We start from the raw sequence: 25372 nt of genomic DNA on the forward strand, positions 1-25372 counted from the left end.
CGTCTAGCTGCTCCGAGGGGGGACCACGAAAGGGGGCAGCTCTGGCTGGCGATTTCATAACTTTTAAAGGAAATAATATTGGTGGGGGGATTTAACACAGAGGGGAGAGGGAGAGGGAGAAAGAGAGAGCGCGCAAAAAGAAAGAAAGAGAGAGAGAGAGAGAGAATCAAGTTTCAACACTCTTTATGCGGTGTAGGAAGAAATAATAATATGTATAAGAATGAGGTTCACCAGCAAAGTGCAGAGAGGTTCATGAGAAGGGGGGGGCGTTGGGGGTGCGAGAGAAGTGCCAAAAAGGGTACAGCGCAGTGGTGTGCGTGCGTGAGTGTTGGGGGGGGGAGTGTGTGCGTGCGTGTATTTTGGGACAGGTTTTAAAGCACCTCTGGTGGAAATTCACATTGGAGTATACTACCTTCACGTTGACTGCCCCTTTTGAATACGAATAAATAAGGGAAGTAACAGCGAAGGTGGTGCTGTAAGACCCCGCCGAAGTGCTCCAACCTATGTAGCTCTCCATAACCCCCACCTCGCTTACTTCAAAGTGATTGATTAGTCACGATCACTGCAGTTTGGGGGGAATCTCTCTGTCGAGGTGGAGCACCCTCCCCCCCCAATAGATTTCTTGTTTACTCATCATCTTGGAGGGGGCAACTTCCCCCCACTCTTTCTCTTCCCCCCTTTCATTTAAGTGGAGAAGAAAGGAGGGGGAGAAGGGGGAGAAAGGGGGCTGTGGCTTACGTTATAAAGGAGGCACCAAAAAAGAAAGAGGGAGAGAGGAAAAAAAATTAAATGAATTAGAGCATCTTTTGGGAAGGGGGAGGGAACCTCGTGTGTGCTCGAATCTTTGGAGCCGAAGCTGTTTCTTTTTAAAGAAGGAGGGAAAAGAGAAAAGGAGAAAGGGAGAGAGAGAGAGAGAGAGAGAGAGGGCGAGAGGGAAGGAGGAGGAGGAGGAGAGGAGGAGGAGGAGGCAGGAAGAAAACCGAGAGAGACGACAAGCTCTGAGTTTTTAAAAATCTCATTTTTATTTTGGTTTCAAAAGGTGAGGGGGGAGAAAGAGAAATCCTCAAAGCAAAAAAAAAAAAAGGGGGGGGGGAGAAGCCACTGAGAAGGGTTATAAAAAAAGCGAGTCCCTCAGAAGAGTGAAGCGCAAAGCGAGGAGGAGCCCCAACCTGGCAGCACGCGAGGACTTCCAAGGGAGCAGGGTGGGGGGGAAGCCTGGAAATGCAGCGCCGGAGCGTCCTCCTGCCCCTTCTGCTGGTGTGCGCGGCCGCGGCGGCGGCAGCCCACGCCGGCGGCGCCGAGTGCGGGCTGGCCGAGCGCTCCGGCCGGGCTCGAAGGGACACCCGGCAGGCGGCGCAGCAGCAGCAGGCGGCGGCGGCGGCGGCGCAGCAACACGCCGCTCTCCACTCGCCTTACCCCGCCCCGGGCACCTGCGCCACCAGGTTAGCCCGGGGTAGACGCTCCTCCGCGGGCGCAGGCGGGCCGGAGGCGCCGCGGGCTCCGCGCCGCAGGAGGCGAGCTCAGGAGGGCGGGGAGCAGCCGGCAGTCAGCCGAGCGCTCTATTTTCGCGGCGAGGGCGACCAGCTGCGGCTGAAGGCGGAGGTGGAGTTACCCCGGGATGCCTTCACGGTCCAAGCGTGGCTACGGCCCGAGGGCGGGCAGAAGACTCCGGCGGTCGTCGCAGGTAAGCAGGACTTCCTCTACTGGGGGCGTCCAGAGACACCTACCCCTCCACACACACTTGGGTTGAGCACTCCAGTTCTACTCCAGAGGAGATCCATTGGAACGGATGGAATTCAGTTAGGCATGACCATTCGTTCCACGGGGTCTATTCTGAGAAGAACCCATTGCAATTAATGTATTTTGTTAGATTTTTACGCATGGATTTCGAGACGTCTACTCTTAGTGAGACTGACGGGAGATCCAATCCTTTGAAATGAATGTACTTCAGCTGTATTCATTCGGGTCCACGGGTCTACTACGAGTGGAACTGGCGTTGGATCTTATCCGTTGCCCAAAGGAATTACGTGTTGAACGTTGGCGACGTTTAGACCACGTTTGTGCGTGCCACATCTGGACTTACTGTTCAACTCTGGTTGAATGCAAAGTGTACGGCGGGCGGGAGGAGGCTCTTGAGTGTTTATGTCGTGGTTTGTTGTTTCTTTAAAGCCACGTGCTGTTGTGTCTCCAGTATATGCATGCACGCCTGTCTGTCTCTTCTATTTTGTGAATGGGCAGAAACTTAGGAAGTTTGGGAGAAACCGCAGGAGGAAAGAAACCTATGCACAGGTACTGCTCACGGGATCCCCATAGGCATCTGCTTTGCCACTTTGAGAAATGGATGATGGACTAGACGGGCCCTTGGCCTGATCCAGCAGGCTAAACTCCCCCCCCCCCAAACAACAGCAACAACAACACCCTCTTCCTCGTGCTTACTTCCGAAGAAACGTGGCTAGGAGAATAGCCCAGGGGCCAGCGAGCGAGCGAGGGATGAGATAAGGTGGAGAGGGCGTTGTGCATCTCCCCTTTAGACAGGTTGATCCCGATCCTGCCTAAGAGCTGCCTTTTAAGTGTGGTTTCATACATTTTCGATGAGTTAACCGCACGCGTTTAACGGTGCCTCCCTATCGGACGCCCCTACTTGAGAGTAAGCCCGCTGGTATGGGAAGGAAAGGTAACTTACTTATTAGTCCACGTGAGTTGGAGCGTATTGTAAAAAGGCTTCAGTCCTAAGCACGGCTGCTTTGGCATAAGACTGCAATATCCTAGCCCCGCTGAATCTGAGCGTGAAGCCCACTGAATTCAATATGATTTACTCCAGAGTAGGTGTGTTTGGGATTGTGCTGTAAACCCGCGGGATTTATCCCTAAGTACACGTGCGCTGCTGGATCGGGCAGCAGTCAAGGAAAGCACGCTGCCACGCTGATGTGGCAGGAAAAAGTTAGTCCTCCTCCTGTGTAAACCGTTTGGACTGGGTGGGCTTGCCTTCTAAGTAAAGCGTACACTGGCTCTGTCCTATAGGAATCCTTGGGTTGTACCCAGTCTAAGTGCTACTCGGAGTAGACCAAGTGAAATGAATGAACCTAACTTAGTCATGTCCATGAATTTCAGTGGGTTTACTCTGCGTAAGACTAGCGCCGGATATAACCCGGTGAAGTTTTTACTGGATCCTGCTCATTTTTGTTCAAGAGTCCTGTTAGCCTTCAATATAGCTTATTCCTTCCCTCACCAGTGAATTCATAATGGGACATTTAAAAAGAGAAATATTGAATAGGATCATGGGGAAATGATGTCTCTTTAGACATGTACTCCAGTGGATTGAACAGGCAGCTTATCTTCCTCTCTTTAAAGGTTCTCACTTTCCAAATGTGTTGGAAAGCTTCCCTGCTTTACTTTTGCTATTTGATGTTAGAATAAGCATGTGGTTTCCTAAAGCAGTGCTTTTTAACTGTATAAAGTGCTGGCAGTTTTTAAAAAAGTGATAATTCGTGAGCGCTTGCAGTTCCCAAACCTCATCGCGCAACGGGGCAGAATATGTGAAGGATCTTTCCTCCCCCCAAAAGCACACACATTTTTTCAGCATTTTTGAAATTCTTTCCAATATTGCAAATGTCAACAGCTGACTACAATATCATGTTGCACTATAAAAGTTTTGGCGCTCCCCCCCCCAAAAAAAAAATACTGTTGAACTGTAAGCTTTATTAATCCATGAGGTCTTGGAACACGTGTCTTGTTTTTCATTCAACGAGGCCCCGGGAGAAGCTTGGACACATCCAGTACATATCCCTCTGTTCTTGGGAAGAGTAAAGAGAGAGAAATGGGGAATATATTCTCTGGTGGAGTTGGACTTGAGAGGCTTGCCCTGTTCCCTAGAGATAGAGTATTGGGATATGAGTATGAAGGTCTGTGATTTGGAACACTTTTAATTTGTTTTATTACATTTTCATCTTGACTATCCACCAAGGGGCTCAAGACAATATACATTTGTTCTTCCTCCCCACTATTCAACTTTTATATCTACACCTCTGTGAGGTTGATAAGGCTGAGAGATAGCAGCATGCCCCAGTGAGCTTCATGGATGAGTGTGAACTTGAATCCAGGTCTTCCTTGCCTATTTTGGCACTCTAACCAGTATACTATAGTGCTTCTTCTGGGGGGAGGGGGTCAGTAATGAGAGCCAGTAATGAGTTCTATTAAACCTGTGGCAGTACCCTGAGATACCACTGAGGAAGCCCCTGGTTCAAATAATTTACTGTGTTTTGCTGCATTCTTTACAACAACCTTGTATGGTAGGCAAGAATTTGTTACCCTTGTATTGCATATTTTTATTCCCACTCTCTCAGTCTTAGTTTACCCTCACCCTCACCCTTGCTTCTGCAATGTGACAATAAATAAATACTTCTCAATGTTGCAGGGTTGTTGTAAGGGCTATAGCAAAATGATATACATGAAAGAGTCTGCAGAGCTATGCAAATGTTAAATATAGCTTAAACTTTATTGTTATTACCAAGCCATAGATCTCTTAAAGGAAAAAGGAGGGGATTCCCTTTCTCTCACACACTGTTCTGGCAGCAGATGCTTTTCCCCCTCTCTTTTTTTCTGTCTCTGGGGCTGTTTTCTGTCATTCCTGCCACATTACAGTGTTTTTATTTCTTTATCTCGACTGCCCTATACTTGACCTACAAGATTGCTGTCACTCAGAGGAGTCTGTCCCGAAGCAAAGAAAACAAAAGCCACAGCAAAAAGTGGATGGGGGGAGAGAGACTTTAACTCTCCTTCCACTTTCCCACTTAAGATGCCTTGTGCTGAGTCAGACAATTGGTCCACCTAGCTGAATATTGTCCACACAGACCAGCAGCTGCTGTCCAGGATTTTGAGAATGTGATGGTCCCAGCCCTACCTGGATATGCTGGCAATTGAAGCTGGGGCCTTCTGCATGCAGGACTGAGCCACAGTCCTTCTTTCTGCCCCACTCTCACTTTTAAACTCTGGATGTTTGAGAAACTTACCTGGCTCGCCTTTTAGTTGTGAACTGACCTAACTCACACTCTCTGAAACTGATCAGTGAAGTGAAACACAGCTATCCTTTGAAATTTGAACTGCTCTGAATTTTGTGGTGTTGTTCTGCAACCCCCATCCCCCACGCCCCCATATGCATATGGTGAAGTGTACAGTCAGACAAAAGGCACATATTAGTCAAACTAGCACAAAAATGTGTACATCAAACAACACAGTGCACACAAATTGAGTGTATTAATTTTTATGTGGACTTTTTTGAGGCAGAAAAATGAGGAGCTTCAAGAAACCAAATGCTTTCTTTTAAAACAGCTGGATCTGAGGGGGAAAGAATGCTGTAGGAGGTAACTTGCTGAAGATGTTGTGAGACTTTAGGTCCCATCAGCCCTGGCCAGCATGGACAAATTATTAAGGATGGTGGGAATCGTAGCCAGACAGCAGCTAGTGGCCCCCATGTTCTCCCATCCTTCTGCTTTGTACACCAAATGGTCCCCATCTTTTAAAGAAAGAGAATAGGAGCAATCCTAAGCGAGGAAGATAATTTCAGCTGTAATCTTCCAATCTTTTTGCTTTGTGACTTCTGGGTCTCAGGGATGCAACTGATCCTATTTTATGAGATAGAAAACAGTGGAGTGCAAGCTTAGATACAGATATAGAGACCAGTGGTGCAGAATGTTTTTCAGCACCACCTTGGCTGTTCCTAGTTAGTGAGACTCATCTAAGAACATGAAATGGAGCTTTTAGTGTCGGTGGTCCAGTTCTGTGGAATGCTCCACCAGCAGAGATTTCACTAGGCGCTTTCTGTTTCAGCCTTTAAAACCTTTCTGTAAAAATTCCCTATGTTGCCAGGCTTATGGAGGCAATAAAGAAAACACCTTTCCATAACAGCTGTTGTCCTCTTGTTTTATATGTTTATGTGGTTGTTATTGTATATAGATACAGTTGTTCGGAACCTTTCTGATATCCCCCTCTTTTGTTGATATAACTATTTTTATAAATATATTATAACTTTTTTATATAAATGAAGAAATTTAATTGGATAACTGAAGAGTAGATCATGGCAGGAATGGTGAACCTTGAGATCCTCCCAATGGCTTTGCACATGAAGTGTAAGTTATAAGTAATGTAAATAAATAAATGGAGATAACATTTGCATTGGGAGCTATCTTTAACTTTTTTAAATGAAAGATTACATATTTAAGGGGGGGGAATCATGTGCTAATGGTAACATTCCTTTTCCATGGTGTTGGATTTTTATTTCCAAGAAATTCTGATTGATTGATTGATTGATTTTTTTAAAACAGCCCTTTAAGAAAGGAAGAGTATATTATGGTTATATCTCTGATTTTAAAGTTTTAAAATTCAAAATGGAGCAGCTGAAATATAAGAGATGTAGCTGAGATTCCTGCATCGCAGGGGGTTGGACTAGATGACTGTTGCAGTCCCAATTCTACAGTTCTATGATTAATGTTAGAACACTGATTACTACTTTGTTTCAGGCCAGCATGGAGTCTAAAACTAGCATTTTCCCTCTGTCAATAGTTTAGAAACGTTTACATTTTGTAACTAAGCGATGTTTTAGCTGCCTGTGCATCTTTTCTGGCTGTTGCATGGAAAAGCACATGAATCTGACCTTCAAAGAGTTTTGTTATGACTTCCCAAATGCGTGGTATGTCTTTATGCAAGGGAAATGGGATAGCTTGGAAAGAGCTTTTAAAATGAGACATTTTGGGATTCACTGGAAGCGCATGTTTTTAAGGTTTTACTACCTATAGGTAAAGGTAAAGGGACCCCATACTATTAGGTTCAGTTGTGACCGACTCTAGGGTTGCGGCACTCATCTCGCTTTATTGGCTGAGGGAGCCGGCGTACAGCTTCCAGGTCATGTGGCCAGCATGACTAAGCCGCTTCTGGTGAACCAGAGCAGCGCACGGAAACGCCGTTTACCTTCCCGCTGGAGCGGTACCTATTTATCTACTTGCACTTTGACATGCTTTCAAACTGCTAGATTGTCAGGAGCAGGGACCAAGCAACGGGAGCTCACCCCATCGTGGGGATTCAAACCGCCGACCTTCCGATCAGCAAGTCCTAGGCTCTGTGGTTTAACCCACAGTGCCACCCAGCTTGGCTATGGTGGAAGAGTCACTCCATCAGCACTGGTGGTTTGCCCGCCCCAGGCACCAGCAACCCATACTATGCTGCTTGGGTGTGCACTGTGGAAGGAGGTGGGAAGTGTAAGTCCTTGCACTCACATTATCACTTAGTGCCACAGTGGACAGAACCATCCAAGTCTTAAACCCTGGGGGACTTCCAGTCATTGAAGACCATACTGAGACAGATGGACTAATGTTCAGGGTTAGTCCTACACCCTAATAGCAGTAACAAATAACTTTATGCTTGATGATTTGCTGCTTTTTCATGGCCACCCAAACCAAATCCCTGAGGCAGCCACCTGTGTGTTTTGCACCAGATCTTGGAGGCTTAGGTGACTGTCTTCTCCTAGCAACTTTGCCTCTTCCTTCCTCTTCTGTCTGGGCTTCAGAATAGGCATAGACATGGAATTTGGGGTGGGGGTGTACTTCTTAGGCCAAATGTGGATAGATTATAGATATATTTCAAAAAGATTCAATAAAAGCTAGGTGTAGAATCCAAAGTGCCAAAGATCCTTTTCTTCCCTGAAAGAAAGGATCACCCGCCTCCTTTCTTGGCCTTCGAGCATGTTTCCTTTGCTCCTCTGGAGTTGAAATTGTCCTTGCATCACCATCAGCTGCAGTGTGTGGTATGTGTGTGTGTGACTTTTCTAAAGAGCTAATTTTACAACACTATTAAAAGGGCTCGTCATCTCCCCGGGCCATCCCTCATCTAGGAGGGGGAGGTGGCCCTTGATGCAAAGGGCTGCCAGTTTTCACACTGCTTGAGAGAGAGAGAGAGAGACTATTTCTGAACTCGTTTGACTTTGGTGCTATCAGCTACAGTGTTCAGCAAAGCAAAACCTCCCTCCCTCCCTCCCTGTGTGTGTGTGTGTGTCTGTGTGTGTGTGTGTGTGTGTGTGTGTGTGTGTCTGTGTGTGTGTCTGTGTGTGTGTGTGTGTGTGTGAGAGAGAGAGAGAGAGAGAGAGAGAGAGAGAGTAGAATAGCCACATCAATGGCTCCCAACAGGTTTTGCCACTGGGTTGTGTGATAACTTTTGCAGATAGCCTGTGTGCAACAACACACTGGGCTTTATCGAGTGCTATCCTTAATCAGTGTAGATCCATTGGCGTTTAGACATGTATAAGGTTTCGTCTATATTAGACATTTAAAGCAGTATCGTACCACTTTAAGCAGGCATAGCCATCCTCTGGAGAAGCCATGCCATCAGTGGGAGGGTTGGGAAGCAGAGCTCACTCCATTGGATCCACTGTAACAAGCCAGCTCTATCAGGCCTCCTCTCCCCATAGCTATTATCTGGGGGCAGTCATTCCGTCTGACTGCCTCAGAGGGAGAGATATAGAAGCAAGGCTCAGCTTTGTCAGAGGCCCAACTTCACCAGACATCTTCTGCCCCTGAACTATGCCAGTTGGACATTATAGGAACAAACTGTTTTGGTTTTCCTCTTCCTTCCCTGTTCCTTTTCCTTTGTGTGCCATGTTTTTGTGGATTGTAAGCCTGTCTTGTTTTGATTACATGTATGCCATTTTGGGAGTCTTTTTGGCTGAAGAGCAGGGTACAAATGTGCTAAATGCACTACAATAAACAATGCCCTAAATATATAATAAATAGCTTTCCCCAAAGAATTCTGGAGCTGAGATAAGGATGCTGAAAGACCCAGAGTGGTTGAACCAGTCAACCCATCTTCATAGGGCAGTCTGGCCATTGCCATTTTGTGAAGAAACAGCTTTCAACTTCAGTTCCTAGAATACTTTGCGGGAAGTCATGACTGTTTAAAGTGAAATTATACTGCTTTGAATTAATAATGCAGATGGGGGCCTAATTGGTCTACTCTGAGTAGGATTAGTATTGACTACAACTTATAGTCATGCTCATTAACTTCAGTGAGTCTACTCTGAGTAGGATTAGCACTGGACTCAGCCCGCTGTGTCCCAAAGCATATGCCAAAAATGGAGTTTACACTACCACACCTCAGATGCTGAAAAACTATCTTGTTTTGGGGCTGCTGGAGCTGGGAAGTAAATGAGGTTGTTGGGGTTGGGGTTTTTTTTAAAGATCTATGCAACAAAATGTGAGTGGGTCTTTTACATTCATTCAGTCTGTTTTCCAGATGTAAATGCCATTTCTGACATTGCAATGTGTTGTTCTTTTTGCTTCAGCAGATATACATGAAAACACATACAAAACAAACAAAACCAGAGTTGGTTGCTCTCACCAGAAATAAATCCTGCTCGACTCTTAGTGCAATCAAGAGGGTAGTCCCTCAACAAACAAACAAACAAACAAACAAACAAACAAACAACCCCTCATCTATGTGGTCTCCAGTCTTGGCGAAGTGATGGTTGACTCTTTAATGGGCAGGAGTGGAAAACAAAATTTGGATGAATGAGTTGGAGTGGAAAAGGCGTGTTTGCCAAGAGAAGCGAGAGTTTCTCTGTTGCTGCTGTTCACTGTCTCTCCATACTTTCCAGTTGCCAGCTTAAGGAACATGATGCTGAGTGACTGGAGCCCAGCTTGACAGGAAACGCCTCCGTTTTCCCAAACTTTCATTCTCTGATGAAAGCAAGGTTGCAGCAGGGTTCAAGATGAAAGGGGAGAGTGAGGTGAAGGGTTCCAGAGGTAGCACAGCAGAGCTCTCTTCAGATCGTGGCCTTTGTGCATATTAAACAGTTTTTGGAATGCTTAGCTTCTGAGTTTGGGCCCGTTACTGGACAGGCACAGAAAGCACTCAGTACCTAGTCAATGACCTTTCAAGACTGACAGCCCCTCAGTTCTGGTTAGGGACAGGGATGGGCAAATCTGTCAGTTGCTCTCAGTTGCTTCTTTTCACATCTATTTGTGGTGTTTTTTGTTTTTGTTTTAGAGTCTTCATGAAAATTCATCAGTGCAAATCTCTCAAAAAATGCACATTTTTGCAAACAATTTCCCCCCAAATGTAATACTTTTCTCTCCATTATTTCCATCAATCATATGCATTTTATATGCACACATTACTCTAGTATATACACATATACACATTACCTAGCTGGAGAATTGCACTGCAAAAGTCAGAGAAGTGAGAATGTTGAAGGACGGTTGCATTTTGGTTCACATATTATTTCAGAACGTGTGGCTTAGGTAGGTCTGTCTTTAAATGCAAACAGATTTGATTTTTTTCACCATTCCTCATTAGTGGGATGAATGAATTGCCCCCCATTCCACTGATTTATTGCACCCACAATGCAGGTGGTGCTGTGGATGCAGGTGGCGCTGTGGGTAAAACCTCAGCGCCTAGGACTTGCCGATCGTATGGTCGGCGGTTCGAATCCCCATGGTGGGGTGAGCTCCCGTCGTTCAGTCCCAGCTCCTGCCCACCTAGCAGTTCGAAAGCACCCTTAAGTGCAAGTAGATAAATAGGTACCGCTTTACAGCGGGAAGGTAAACGGCGTTCCGTGTGCTGCTCTGGGGCCAGTTCGCCAGAGCAGCTTCGTCACGCTGGCCACGTGACCCGGAAGTGTCTGCGGACAGCGCTGGCTCCCGGCCTCTAGAGTGAGATGAGCGCACAACCCTAGAGTCTGTCAAGACTGGCCCGTATGGGCAGGGGTACCTTTACCTTTACCTTAAGTTCACTCTACTATATGTTCCATTTCTAAATGCCATTTTAACTGGAAGAATTTCTACAATTCATTCTGGAGCTGGAACATGCACCATCTGCAGCAGATTTCATTTATTTATTTTCATTTGATTCATTTGCATCTTTTATCTCTCCCCCCCCCAAAAAAAATCGCAAGTGGCACATGGGCGCATTAACAAAACACTGCAGTATTAAATTGACTGTACATACAACTTCATTGTAATTCTTATTGCAAGGTGCTTTCCTTTTGAGCATCAGTAAAAATGCCACGCTAGAAGATTCTTAATACAATGTATACTCTAGACCTGAGGCAAAATTTCTCAGAAGACACTTTCAGATATTTTTTTTCTCATCCCACGTGCAGGATTGTCCACAAGGGAATGTGGCCCTTCACAAAAAAACCCAGAAAGGGTGCCTACCCCTTCAATATGTGTTACAGACTGAAGTGAGACAAGGAATGGCCACATTGGTGAAAATTAGGACAGAATTATGGGGCAGTGCAGAAAAAATGTCAAGACAGCAAAGAGCATCAATTCATGCCACCTTTGGGCATCCATCTGTTCGCATCTGTCACCCTTAATGTTCACATATAGACAAAGAACTGAAGCACGTTGAGTTCTAACGTGTAAGGTTTAGATTCAGTGATGTAGCACAAGGATAGGGAACCTCAGATCTGGGGCCAAATGCAGCCTCCAGACCCCTCTGCCTGGCTCTTTGGATTTCCTTCAGACCACACCTCCTACCTAGCTTGTCTCCCTTTCTCCAGGCTATACCCCTCCCAGGCCACACACATTCAACTGGCCAAGCTTTGTCCCCTCCTGGAGAGCTTTTGCCTGGCTAGAATGTGTTCTTCAAATCTGATCATGCCTCTTGCTTGCCTGGATTGAGAACAAAAAGGAATGACCAAGTATGTGTAGAAACTAGTCTACTATACAAAGGTAAGCTTGACATTAATTGCTGCACTGACTCATGCCTCAGGTGTCACCTACTGCTGGCTTGTGGCAGAAGGGAATATGTCCCTCTAATTTAAGATTACCAGACGTCCCTGTTTCCTGGGGACAGGCCCCGGATTTACAAATCAGTCCCCCAACGAAATCCATCTATTTAGTAGGAAGTTGAAAAGTGTCCCTGGATTCATTGAAAAAATCTGATAACCGTACTCTAACTAAAAAAAAGTTTCCTACTCCCTCATCTAGCAAATTTGATTCTCGATTCTTGAAACAAGAAGTCCCTGCAATTTGCCAATCCAGTGCAAAAGACTTTTCAATGCGGAAGGCAAACAGCCTTAATTCTCTCTGAAATAATAAAAGGCATCTGTGATCTAAGTTGTAATTGTGCTCATTCCACAGAATGGGAAAACTGAGGTTGTGAGAGCTAGCAATTTGGCTCATAACCACTGTGTGCACTCATGGGTGGACATAGCAATATTTGAACCCTGGAACTTCAACATTTCCTAAGTCTGCTTTATCTAACCAGAGACTTTGGTGTGAGGTGTGAGGTGTGAGGTGTGTTCTGCTGTTGTTTGAATAATATGCCACCCTTCCTCCCAAAGGAGCCCAGGGTGTCAAACATGCAAGTGAGAAAACAATTAAAAGATGTAAAAACAATTCCAATACAGATTCAGATTAAAACATCAAAAAACAATTCCAGTACAGATGCAGACTGGTAAAGATCTGGTTGACTTACACTTCTGCTATCCAAAATAATATATTTTTTTTAAAATAGTGTTTGCTTATCCCAAAATAAATTATTTCTCATCCAGTGTTAAAAATAAGGATATTTATTCAAGACACTTTGCCCAGCTGTATGATGTACGTGTGTAACTTTTTGATTCATTCACTCCCACCCTTATCTCCCTTCCTTCCTTTACTTACTATCTGTGTGTCCTTGATTCCCTCCTGACATATCTGTCCTGATAGGCAGAATTTCCATCTGTTTGATTTAGCTTGACAAGCAAACAGAGAGGACCCGATAACCATAATCTCTGGGCAGTTCAATCCACCTTTTACTATGTGAGTGTAGCCACCATCCTAGACTCCAGAGGAGTTAAGACAAGCTCTTTGCAGAGGGGAACAGGGCTTTTGACTGGTTGGTTGGTTGATTGTCTTGAAGCAACAATTCATGTGTTTCACTTCTCAGTGCTGACTCCAACTGCCATCAGCCCCAGTTGTCATGGTGGAACTTCTGGAAAGAAGGGAAGGGAAAATCTGTCAATTTTTATTTCTCTTTCTTACAGTTGCGAAGTTCAGTTTTCTACAGTTCCACATCAGTTTGTGATCCTCCTGCAGATTCATCAGCTAAATTTTAGTGAGAAATTCTACCACACACATTTTTATATGCAGCCTTGCCAAATATACACATATTTCCAAAATAATTTTGCCTAATATAATGCACTTTTCTGTGTTGTTTTCACTAATCTACATGTATTTTGTACACATTAATTGCAAAATTCAGAGAAGGGTGAATTTCAAGTGATGAATGTGTTTGGTTTTCAGTGAATGCCATATTTGTATTTAACCTCTCCTATATCTTCTATGAGGGATGTGAGTGGTGCTGTAGTCTAAACCACAGAGCCTAGGGCTTGCCGATCAGAAAGTTGGCGGTTCGAATCCCCACGATGGGGTGAGCTTCCGTTGCTCAGTCCCAGCTCCTGCCAACCTAGCAGTTCGAAAGCATGTCAAAGTGCAAGTAGATAAATAGGTACCGGGAAGGTAAATGGTGTTTCTGTGTGCTGTTCTGGGTTCACCAGAAGCAGCTTAGTCATGCTGACCACATGACCCAGAAATACTCTCTGCGAACAAACTTCGGTTTCCTTGGCCAGTAAAGCGAGATGAGTGCCGCAGCCCCAGAGTCATCCGCGACTGGACGTAACGGACTTATATCTTCTAATCTATATTATGATAAAATAGGAAAATCTAAATTTAGACTTGTTCACCATGAAGGGGCGAAGGAGCAAAATAACATATTCTCTGCCATCCCTTGGTGTAAACTCTTAATTTCTGAACACCATTCTGAGTTGGGATTTGGCGGATCATGTGAGTTGTTGAAGTTGTTCTTCAGGATTCCGCCAACTCCTTCACAGCTCTATCTCAGCCTTCCTCAACATAGTGCCTTCCAAATCCCACTGACCCCAGCCAACATGCCCAATGGTCATAGATGATGGGAGTTTGAGTCCAGCAGAGTGTGTGTGTGTGTGTGTGTGTGTGTGTGTGCGCGCACACACACACACACACATGTGCGCAGCCCACAGGTCCTCTATGCCAGAGATGTGTACATCTCACATCCTTCTCCACCTAAAAATGCCCGTTTCTCCAACACAACCTTTCTGGAGTTCTCTGTTCATACGTTGCCCTGAACACACGTAGATGATAGGGAAACATAGGGAAACAGGAAGTAACTTTGTACTGAGTTAGACCATTGGTCCCGCTAGCTCAGTATCAATCACACTGATTGGCATTGGCTCTCCGGGTTGTCAGGCCAGAGCTCTTTTGTAGCCCAACCTGAAGATTCCAGGGATTGAACCCGGGATCTTTTGTATGCAGTGTGGATGTTCTACCAAGCTTTTTACACATTGCCAACAAAGAGGAAAGGCATCACAGACAAAAAGAGGGTACCGTTTTGTGTGAAATTTTCATAAGCTAATGTATATGTATAGTGGCAACTTTAGAATAATGACAATAGACTGAACTAGAAATCTAGGATATCACACCACAGTGTGGAAGACTGTGACCAGTGTGCCTGCTGAGTCTGCTGTCCAGATGCTAACTGTGGATGGGCAACATCAAGGCCTCTGCGTCTCACGCTTCTTTACCTCTTGTCTGGACTTCCATGAGACAGCCTTTCAAACTGAAGTGCATCCTCTCGAGAATAGGACACTTGGCTAGCTTTGCCTGCCGAAAGGTGATCAGCATTTCCACTTTTAGATTAGTCTAACAAGCTGGCTTGGCCTCCAGGGTTTTGTAGGGCCGGGTCTGTGGCAATGGGCTTGTGGAATCAGCTGACAATGCAAAAGCTTGAGGCTATGTGCCAGCTGACTTCTTTTGTCCTGCAGCTGCAGTCCTAGGATTTATATGGCCTCGTCTGCCTGATCTTCTGGGGCCCCAGTACGTTGGTGGCACAGAAGGCAAGATTCCAAAGACTGATTCGAGACACAATCTGGCACAGTATCCCCAGATTCTCAACCAACTCATCCCCTGTTTTGGGGGAACAGTTATATCAAGGATAGCAACGGCTGTGCTTTGCAAAAAAAAATGTCAAGCTTTTCTGCTCTCGGTGGGTTTTTCAGGCAGTTCACCATGGGTGGGGTCAGATCCAGGCAGAGAGAAAGAGAGAACAGGCCCCAAGGAGAATGTTTTGGCCTTGAAATGTCCCAACATAAAGTGGGGCCTTGAAATGTACATATTTTTGGCAATCTATAGTATCCTATAATGCACACCAAGAGCCTAGCTCTGCTCTCAATTACTCTGGATTTATAGGGAGTAGGGGGGAGGGATGAACCCATGGAACAAAGGTTAGTGGCGCTTCCCTGATGCGTGTGCGGGCGTAACTGCAAACTGAAATAGGCTCGAGATTTATGGGGATCGCCAGGGGAAATCAGTGTTGTGTGGAGGATCGCCCTTGTCAGTCGGGCCGGGACCTCTGTTTGCTGTGGAGAATGATTTAATTTGGGTGTGTTGTGCTTTCAGCGGCTGGAAGCGGGAAACGCTTCTCCAAGATGGGCCTGTTTGCTTTTATACCTTCACCTATCGTATTCCTATTGGGCTTGTAAAAAAACAAAAATACACCCCCCACACACACACCACACACAAAAAGACCAGGCAATGGACAAGTTATACAGTGAGTCCTTTGTGTGTCTGTGAGGAGAAACACACATGTGAAGCTTTTGCTCTAAGCTTGCTTTTTAACTCTGTTCTAAATTGCAGTCTCCAGGATTATTATCTCCTCTCCCATTTACAAACATGTACCACAAGGGAAATCCAGAAGGAAAGATGATGGTTAACAAAATGAAAACCACCACCCCTCTCCTTCTCTGGGTTTTTGAGTCAGTGGGTCTACAGGGTATTTCCAATAGTGCACCCATACCCCCCAACATTTCTCAGATGAAAACAGGGACATCTTATTCCATAATAATACAGGGTGATTCATAATGAAGTATACAGTTTTCATTTATAGCGAATGGAAACTGTATACTTCATTATGAATCACTATATATATATAACTCCATACTCTCCAACATTTCTCTGATGAAAATAGGGACATATTAAAAGCAGGACATTCTGGAATCAAATCAGAAACCAGGATGGTGTCTGCAAATCCAAGACTGTCCCTGGAAAATAGGGACACTTGGAGGGTCTGTCCGCTTGTAGAAATCTGTTTGGCAGATCATGGCTATCTGCCTGTCTAAAGGTCTGTCTTGTGCATCTACCCTTCCATCATGTGGAAGGAGATTCTTAAGCATGTGCAGAAAATAGGGGGTAGGGGCTGACAACAACTCCCACCAAAGCTACCACTTAAAAATGATTTGAAAATCCAAGATAAGGGGTGTTTAATGCAACATGGAATCTGTGTACAGAAATATCTGACCTGTGCACTTGTACAGGAATTCACATATAATATGTAAGCCTTGTTCAGATGTTACACTGAACACTGGCACAAGCTCTCTCTACACATGTGCAAGGGAACACTTGTTGATTTGTGTAGCTCAACTGTTGTGTTCACAATCTATACACCCATTGAATATTACATGAAACTGAACTAGTGAGCAGTGATTTATGTACATAGATTATATACTCATTTAATGTAATGTGTGAACCCTCCTAACAGTTGGCTGTACAGATGAATAAGTGTGCATGCATTCAAACTTGTACATGTGTAGAGACAACTTGTACCTGTGTTCGGTTTAACATGAACAACTGTCCAGATATCTCACCCCAAGTATTGGAGATAGATGAATCAGCCCATTTCTATTTGGGATTAGTTTCACATGTACTCAATCATAGATCTGTTCCAATGCATTTTTGTAGGGTTTTAAAATTCACATTTAAATTGTACACACTTTCCCCTAACGTATGCCTTCAGTATACACAATATACTTTGTATACCTTTCCCCCCATTAAATACATGGGGTTGCATCCAACTAAGTTCTGCACAGAGTAGACCCACAGAAACTATTGGATCCAATAGTCATGCCAATTAATTTCAGTAGCACTTGGTTGGATACGACCCATATTTTATACACATTTTAAAAATGAAAGCTTAATTGCACTTGAGTAATCCAGTTGAAAGATGTGTTCTAATTAGCATGCAAGTCTGTTTCCAGCAAATTAGGTAGGTTGGCTTTAAAATGTGGACTGAACTTAGATATACAATACTCTGATAGGGGAGGCCTGTGATCTGTCATCTGGGCAGCCCAGAACCTCCATACACATTTCTCAGGTTTATGTCCCCAGAAGGTCACTTTGGCGCTACTAATACACTGGTTTGACTTCACCCCAAGAGTTGCACTCTATTGTTGCTTGAGACAGATGGATGCCAACAAAAACTCCTTAGTGTCAGGCTCACAGATTCACAATGGAAAGCTATTTGGACTGAGTTAAGCTTAGAGTCCACCTCTGTGAAGATACGCAAAGCAGATTTAAAACTATTTCATAGGTGGCATTTCTGCCACCTCTCCTTTGTGTTGGAGAAGCTGTCCTATGAAAGGCAGCTTGTATCATTTATGGTGATCCTGCGAAAAAGCTTTTAATTTCTGGAGAGCAGTTTTTGCTACTGTAAGCAAGATTATGTAACAGTCTGTGGTATCTGACTCCACTCTAGCACTCTTCTATATCTTCAGAGAGGGAATGCGTGACTTCATAAAGATTTGGTTCTAAAACTGTTGCTGGCTGCTAAGCTCAAAGTAGCCTCCAACTGGAAAGATCCCATAAATCTCTCCATAAACGCATGGCATGCTAGGATCTGGTAATTAGCTTTAGATGAAAAGCCGACTCAGCGATTTAGAGAAACTTGGGGTGAAATTAAAACTGACAAATTTGCATCAATATGGTTTCAGTCACTAATATATGCAAACACAAAAGACAAAAACTTTCACTCACCTGTCTCCCAATTTTCTTTTTGGCACGATCCTTTTACCCCAAACCAATAACTGCAATAGCACATGCCTTTCAACAGTCAGATCTCTATGTATTTCCTGATTTGGCATATTCTTCCTTAACTGTTTTACATTTGTTCTATTACGTACATTGTTATTTTTGGAAAAATTCAATAAAAATCCATTTTAAAAATGTGGGCAGAACAAATTCCTCCACAATTCCAACCAGGGACAGAGCCGATTTTTCTAGCTGCTACTAAATCACTTTTGGGGACATGATAAAGATGCTTTAAAAATGTCCAGAAACATTGTGCTAGAGATGCAGCTTTTCTAGTTCCATAGTGGATGGGACCCCAAAGAATCATCTAGTCCAACCCCTGCACTTGAAAGGAGTGGCAAAGATCAGCAGCTTATCTAATGGGCAGCTAGAATTAAGAAGTTTAACCTTGATTCAATAATAAAATCATATAAAGGTAAAGGTAAAGGGACCCCTGACCATTAGATCCAGTCGTGGCCGACTCTGGGGTTGGGGTGCGCATCTCGCTCTATAGGCCGAGGGAGCTGGCATACATGTGGCCAGCATGACTAAGCCGCTTCTGGCGAACCAGAGCAGCACATGGAAACACCATTTACCTTCCTGCCGGAGTGGTACCTATTTATCTACTTGCACTTTGACGTGCTTTCATTCTGCTAGGTTGGCAGGAGCAGGGACCGAGCAATGGGAGCTCACCCCATTGCGGGGATTCGAACTGCCGACCTTCTGATCGGCAAGTCCTAGCTCTGTGGTTTAACCCACAGCGCCACCCGCGTCCCCAATAAAATCATATAGCATCCAGCAAAATGCACTATAATTGCTACAATGGACACAAAAATATAAAGTGGTCCACCAAGACCCTAAACAATTTTCAAGTGGTTTATGTGGAGGGGGGAGGGAGGACACTGAGCTGGGGCATTCCATGTTGCCTCAGCGTTATGGTTTCCAAACTGTGCTGTAAGGAACTTGGACTTTCTTTGGAATATTAGCTGTGGTAGGGTTGTAGCTGCTGGAGCCCACAGAGTGCCCAGAGCTGCTCCTCTGCCTTGTTTGTGGACAATTTTTTTTATGACCTCCCAAAAAATGTTCTTTGATTAAAAGCTCAACAACTTTTGTTGAGCCACTGATGAGATCTTCACTTCATGAAATATGGCAACCCGACTTCTCATTCCCAGCCTGTTATGCGAATCTATAGGTTCTTCTTTGCCCCTTGTTTTCATTTACTAGCCTCTCACCCTGGTGTTCATTTGTCATTGGTCCTTCTTTTGCCGTCTCAGAAGATCATACAGGAAAAAAGAGGGGGGTATTTTGTGGGACGGCACATTTGTAAAGAAAATAAAAGACCAAAACCCTGCAGAGCTACCCTAATATTATTCTGAAAAAGCCACTTTTAATAGCAAACATTATTTGCATTTTCATTACCCTTGCCCAAACCAGCCATGTCCCATAGCAACACAGCCACAACTCCCGATGTACACCCAGCTCAGTTGTTCTGGTTTCCTTTCCATGCTACACTGCATAAGATTGCAGCGCATACCTAAGAAAACTCAAGGCTGCCTTATGTTGAGTCAGAGAGGGGTCTTCCCCAGTCCTGCTGAGAGTCTTTAATGAGAGACTGAAACTGTGACCTTCAGCTGGCAAAATTACATGATATTTATTTAAATATTTATAAGAAAATATAAGCAAGGTGGTGTGCAACTAGGAATGCAAGACGGAATTGTTTTGCATTCTGCCCTGCGTTCATCTCATTCATGTCATGTATATAAAAATAAATTTTGATGATACGCGAAGGAGAAGAGTAGCTTACAGCTAGGGAGCTAAGTAACTCTTCTAGGTGATTGATAGCTTCTTTGTAAAGACTATACATACAATGTCCAGACTCTTTATATTCAGAAGAACTTTAGTTTCATAAATATATAACTGATAATAATATATTTACATTCAAACATAGGTACGTTCTCACTTGAATTGTAGATGGAAGACTTCTTCCTTAGACTTATAAATAAAAACTGGTGAGACTTGCACCAGAGTTTTACCTCACTCAGGCCTTACAGCTTCTTATAAGAGGTTTTTACTTTCGCCTCAGCAGTATTTTCTCTGTTATTTAGAGAGAGCTTCTGCACAGGTTTTTCCCAATTAATGTTTAGGGATCTTCCTCTGTATGTTTCACTTCAGACAGATCACACTGACACAACACTGCCCTCAGCAGTATCCAGAGAAGCCTCTCAGCAGCCATTCTCCCTCACACTCAGAGGGAGGACAGAGAGCAATTAAAAACAACAGTTACTGGAATAACAGTCACAACAGAATGAAATGCCTCTCTCATGTAACTCACAGTCAGATGAGAGCTACTACCAGAGGGGGGCGGATCCATGTTCACATAAGTAAACATTCCCATTTTAGGAAATTAAATAATTATCCTTAACAATTCATAGAATTGTTGAGTTGGAAGTGACCCCAAGGGTCATCTAGCTGAACCCCCTGCACTGCAGGGATCACAATTAATCATCTTAAAAACCCACAACGAAGCTCTTACTGTCATAAAGTTCTTCATAATGCTTAATAGGAATCTCCTTTCTTGTCATTTGAATCTGTTGATTTGGGTCCTACCTTCTGGAGCAGGAGAAAACAAGGCTTGCTCCATCTTCCATGTCACAGCCCTTCAGCCATTTGAAGATGGCTATCTTATTGCCTCTCAGTCTTCTATTCTCCAGGTTACTCAACGCTGTTTCCTTTCCACTGCAATTCATCTAATGTCAAAAAAGAATGTCAGTCACTTTGCTGTCTGCTGTGACAAATTTAGGTCACTTACGTGATTAAATATGTAAGTTATGTAAATTACATTGTCATTATGCTATTCCATCCTATAATTACAATGTAAAGGAAACACAATGCACATGGGAGGGGGGCTGCAATCAATTACGTATCATTTGCAAAGTGAAAGCAAAAGTGAGTACCAATGGTATTCACTGGCTTGATTTCCATTCTGGAAATGGGAGGAATAACCAAAAAAAGAAGGGAATTTCCACTTTTTGTTTGGAATTATCCACCATCCCCATGTGCAACATAAACACACACAATGTATGTAACAAAAACATAAATGCACAATAAGATATCAACAACTGCCTGGGCAGTACAATTTTAACAGGTGTTAAAAAGAAGGCAGAGTGACTCCTGCCCAACTTCTGTTGAAGGTAAGAGCAGTTTGACCTTCAAACGGATGAAGGTCATGGACTCTCCTTCACTGGTTGGTTTTAAATAATGGTTGGATGAGCATTTTCAAGGGGTTCTTTAGTTGAGTTTGCCCTCAACCAGCCAACATTTACCTGCCTACTCACTTGCATACAATCTATGGGTGGAGACTGGCTGTCAGCCTCCTGAGTCTCAGTATTGACTTTGCAGAACTTGTCAGAGGGAAAGTTGGGGACAAAATAAGAATTAGTCCTCTCCGCATATAATTGGCTCCAGCTCTGCCAGTCATTTGCTCTGGTTCCTCCTACTGTTAGCCTCCCTTCCTTCCGCTCCACCAAGTCCCAGTGGGCATGAGCCTCCATTGTCTTTAACTCTTTCTTGATAAACTTCATTTATCCTCAAGCAGAAAACAGTGGACTTTCTGGCCCATGCCACACATTTGATTACCCAGAAAAGCAAGCTTTGGACCACAGGGTGAGTGAGGAGTGTCAGTTTAACTTTGGGAGTCAGAAATGGTCTGAAAAGTGTCCCCACCACCCTCAGCAAACCCACACCTGCCTAATTTTTCTTATAGCTAGCCCTACCTGCCAGCTTCCTCCTGCTTATACTCAATGTTGCACTTTAGGAACTAAGGAAGAGGAAGGTGTAGACAAGGCTAGAATTGTCTTCACCTATCATTGTATTTGGTTCCTCCTACCATGGAGGAACTCAAGCACTACCTAGTATTGGCCTTCTGCCTAATGCTGTACCAGTTCCAAAGTGACCGTGGAAAGTCCACTCACAACTGTTTTATATGGAGCTGCTGTTTTTTGTGTGGAAAAGGTGGGTCTTGAATGCACTTTCTATTGGAGGGGATTATTTAGGGCCATTGTAAATTGCAATAACTCTTTTGCTCATAGGCCATAAGCTTCCCTGTGTGACCCTTGAGGCCACTTTACTGGTGTTAGCAATTATGCAGGTTGAATCTTTGCTTTGTTTACATTGACATTTTGAATTATTTAAGGGTCTCGTGGAAGAATGTGATGGGGAAGAAGGAAGGGAGGGAAATTGAGAGGCTAAGTTATACCACACACACACAAACACACACCACATATATATATATATACACATGCACACACACAAACAAACCACAATGGGTTCAAAGTCATCCAAGGAAATCTCTACCGAACTTGGGAAAGTGTTTGGGTGGATCCTCCTCGACTTTATCCAATTGCATGGAACATGGGAATACTTAACCCAAATCTGTCTCTTTTAATTATTTTCCTCTGGACAGATAAAAGCTTTCTATAGGTTCCTGTAGAATATTTGCGCTTTCAAGCGTTCCACCGTGACTTTGATACTAAGCGATTAAAGCATGTGAGGAGAAAGAACACAGCCCCAACCTTTAACTCCTTGTTCATGGGCCTCTGACTGCCGCTTTGATTGTTGACCTAAATTCCCCTTTCATAACTAAGTCCTGTCACCTTTGGTTGTATTTTTCCAGCAAAGTGGGCAGTGACAACTTTCCAAAGTTATGGGGATAGTCCATCCCCCACTCTAACTTTTTCTTCCCAAGAATGCCTCCCCACTAATCTCGCGTCTCCACAACACTCTTTGTATTTCCATCACCGCCCCTCCTTTGCTTCACTCTTAAAGGGTGATCTCCTAGCACAGTAACAAAACCAATAACTTGATGAAAAGTTTTATCAAAGATGAGGGTTGCACCTGAAGGTGAAACAACAACAACAACAACAACAACAACAACAACAACAACAACAACAACAATTTTATTATTTATACCCTGTCCATCTGGCTGGGTTGCCCCAGCCATTCTGGGTGGCTTCCAACACATATAAAAACATCAAACATTAAAAACTTACTTATAGAGTACTGCCTTCAGATGTCTTCTAAAAGTTGTGTAGTTCTTTATTTCTTTGACATCTGATGGGAGGGCAGTCCACAGGGAAGGCGCCACTGCTGAGAAGGCCCTCTGCCTGGTTCCTTGTAACCTCACTTCTCACAGTGAGGGAACCACCAGAACGCCCTCTGAGTTGGACCTCAGTGTCCAGACTGAACAATGGGGGTGGAGATGCCATTTAGGGCTTCAAAAGTTAGCATCAACAATTTGAACTGTGCTCAGAAAGATACTGAGAGCCAGTGTAGATCCTTTAGGACCTCTGTTATATGATCCCGGCATCTGCTCCCAGTCACCAATCTAGCTGCCACATTCTGGATTAGTTATAGTTTCCGAATCACCTTCAAAGGTAGCCCCACATAAAGTGCATTGCAGTAGTCCAAGCGGGAGATAACTAGAGCATGTGCCACACTGATGAGACAGTGCACGGGCAAGTATGGTCTCAGCTAGTATACCAGATGGAGATGGTAGGCAGCCGCCCTGGACACAGAATTAACTTGCACCTCTATGGACAACTGTGAGTTCAAAATACCTCCATGCTGCACATCTGGTCTTTCAGGGGTGCAGCTACCCCATTCAGGACCAGGGAGACCCCCATACTCACCTGCCCCCTGTCCCTCAGAAACTGTACTTCTGTCTTCTCAGGGTTCAACCTCAATCCGTTGACCACCCTCCATCCTCCAAGTGCCTCCAGACACTCACACAAGATCTTCACCGCCTTCTGGTTTTGATTTAAAAGAGACGTAGAGCTGGGTATCATCCACATAATGGTGAACACCCAGTCCAAGCCCCCTGATGATCTCTCCCAGTGGCTTTATATAGATGTTGAAAAGCAGGGGGGAGAGGACGGAACCCTGAGGCACCCCACAAGTGAGAGCCTAGGGGTCTGAACACTCATCCCCCCAACACCACTTTCTGGACACGGCCCAGGAGGAAGGTGTGGAACCGCTGCATAACAGTGCCCCCAGCTCCCAACCCCCCAGATGGTCCAGAAGGATACCATGGTTGATGTTATCAAAAGTCACTGAGAGATCCAGCAGAACCAGGAAACAACTTTCACCTCAGTCCCTAGCCCACCAGAGATCAACAACCAGTGCAACCAAGACAGGTTCAGTCCCATGATAGGTCCTGAATCCTGATTGGAAGGTATCCAAATAGTCCACATCCTCATGACATGCCTGGAGTTTTTTTTAGCAACCACCCATCCAATTACTTTGCTCAACCCCAATAATAGATTATTTGAGACTGGGCAATAATTGGCCATAATGGCCGGGTCCAAAGATGGTTTTTTTAAGAAGCAGTTTAATAACTGCTTCTTTAAGGGGGTCCAGGAAGACTCCCTTACAGAGAGAAGCATTCAGCACCCCACAGAGCCCATTGCCTAGCCCAACTTGGTTCACTTTTATGAGCCAGGGTGGGCAAGGATCAGGCAGACAGGTGCTCAGTTTCACTCATCCAAGCAGCCTATCCACATCCTCAGAGGTAACAGGTTGAAACTGATCCTACACAACTTGACTAGTCAGAGCTGTGGCACTCTCCTGCCATAGCCCTACCATGGTGGAGTTTACCTCTTTCCAATTTTGATTGATTTTATCTGCAAAAAACTTTGCAAGATCTTTGAGTCCTTACCAGAACCTGATGGCGAAGGTGGTTCTGTTAGACTATGAACCACCTGAAAGAGTCTCCTGGTACTGTTTTCCACAGGTGCAATAGAGGCAGTTTTTCACCCTCGCTTTAGCAACATGGTAGACTTGACATTGAGCTCTATCCCATGTTTGGTCTGTTTTGGAATGGGTTTTTCACCACTGGTGCTCTAGACATCACAGTGATTGTTTCATCAACCCTCAGCTCCAGGTGAAACCACGGGGCCATCTGAGCTCCATGCAATCAGAGAGAATGCTTCAGAGCCAGATAGTTGATATCCCTGGTCAACGCTGCATTCCAACGGGCTTCCAGGAAATCAGCTGAGAGGCCATCAACATGGGATAATGTACCCCCTACCATTTGGACCGTTCAAATTAGTCCCACCCCCCTGCAGAAGGGAAGGGTTGCACAGAAGTCTAGTTGCACTTCTTTTATTCCACTGGAACTTAGTGTCAGACCACCCATGTGATCTGGGTGCATAGAGGTGAACACCATGTCTAAGGCATGTCCACAGCTATGAGTAGGGCCAGATTTATTCACAGACAGCCCCATGCAGGCCATGCTTTCCACAGAGTCCCAAGCAGCCCCTTGTAAGGTTGTGTTGGCATCAATGTTAAAATCACCTAGGACCACCAGACTAGGTGTCTCTAGGAGAACATCCACCACAACCTGAAGCAGCTCGGGCAGGTAATCCTTGGTGCAGATGAAAGGTCGGTACACCAGCAGGAATCCTGTACTG

The 25372-nt window shown here is 44.6% G+C and overlaps 1 protein-coding gene across 1 annotated transcript in view; it reads left to right on the forward strand.

Annotated features, from left to right (window-relative positions):
* Positions 1–1206: 1206 nt before the first annotated feature.
* Positions 1207–25372, forward strand: part of PAPPA (pappalysin 1) — a 243570-nt gene continuing 219404 nt past the window's right edge. The window contains exon 1 of the mRNA XM_082208779.1: positions 1207–1684. Coding sequence (XP_082064905.1) covers positions 1222–1684 — 463 coding nt within the window. The 5' untranslated portion in view covers positions 1207–1221. The remainder of the gene's footprint in view (positions 1685–25372) is intronic.

Source organism: Podarcis vaucheri (genome assembly GCF_965113315.1).
Source record: "Podarcis vaucheri genome assembly, chromosome: Z".
NCBI lineage: Eukaryota > Metazoa > Chordata > Lepidosauria > Squamata > Lacertidae > Podarcis > Podarcis vaucheri.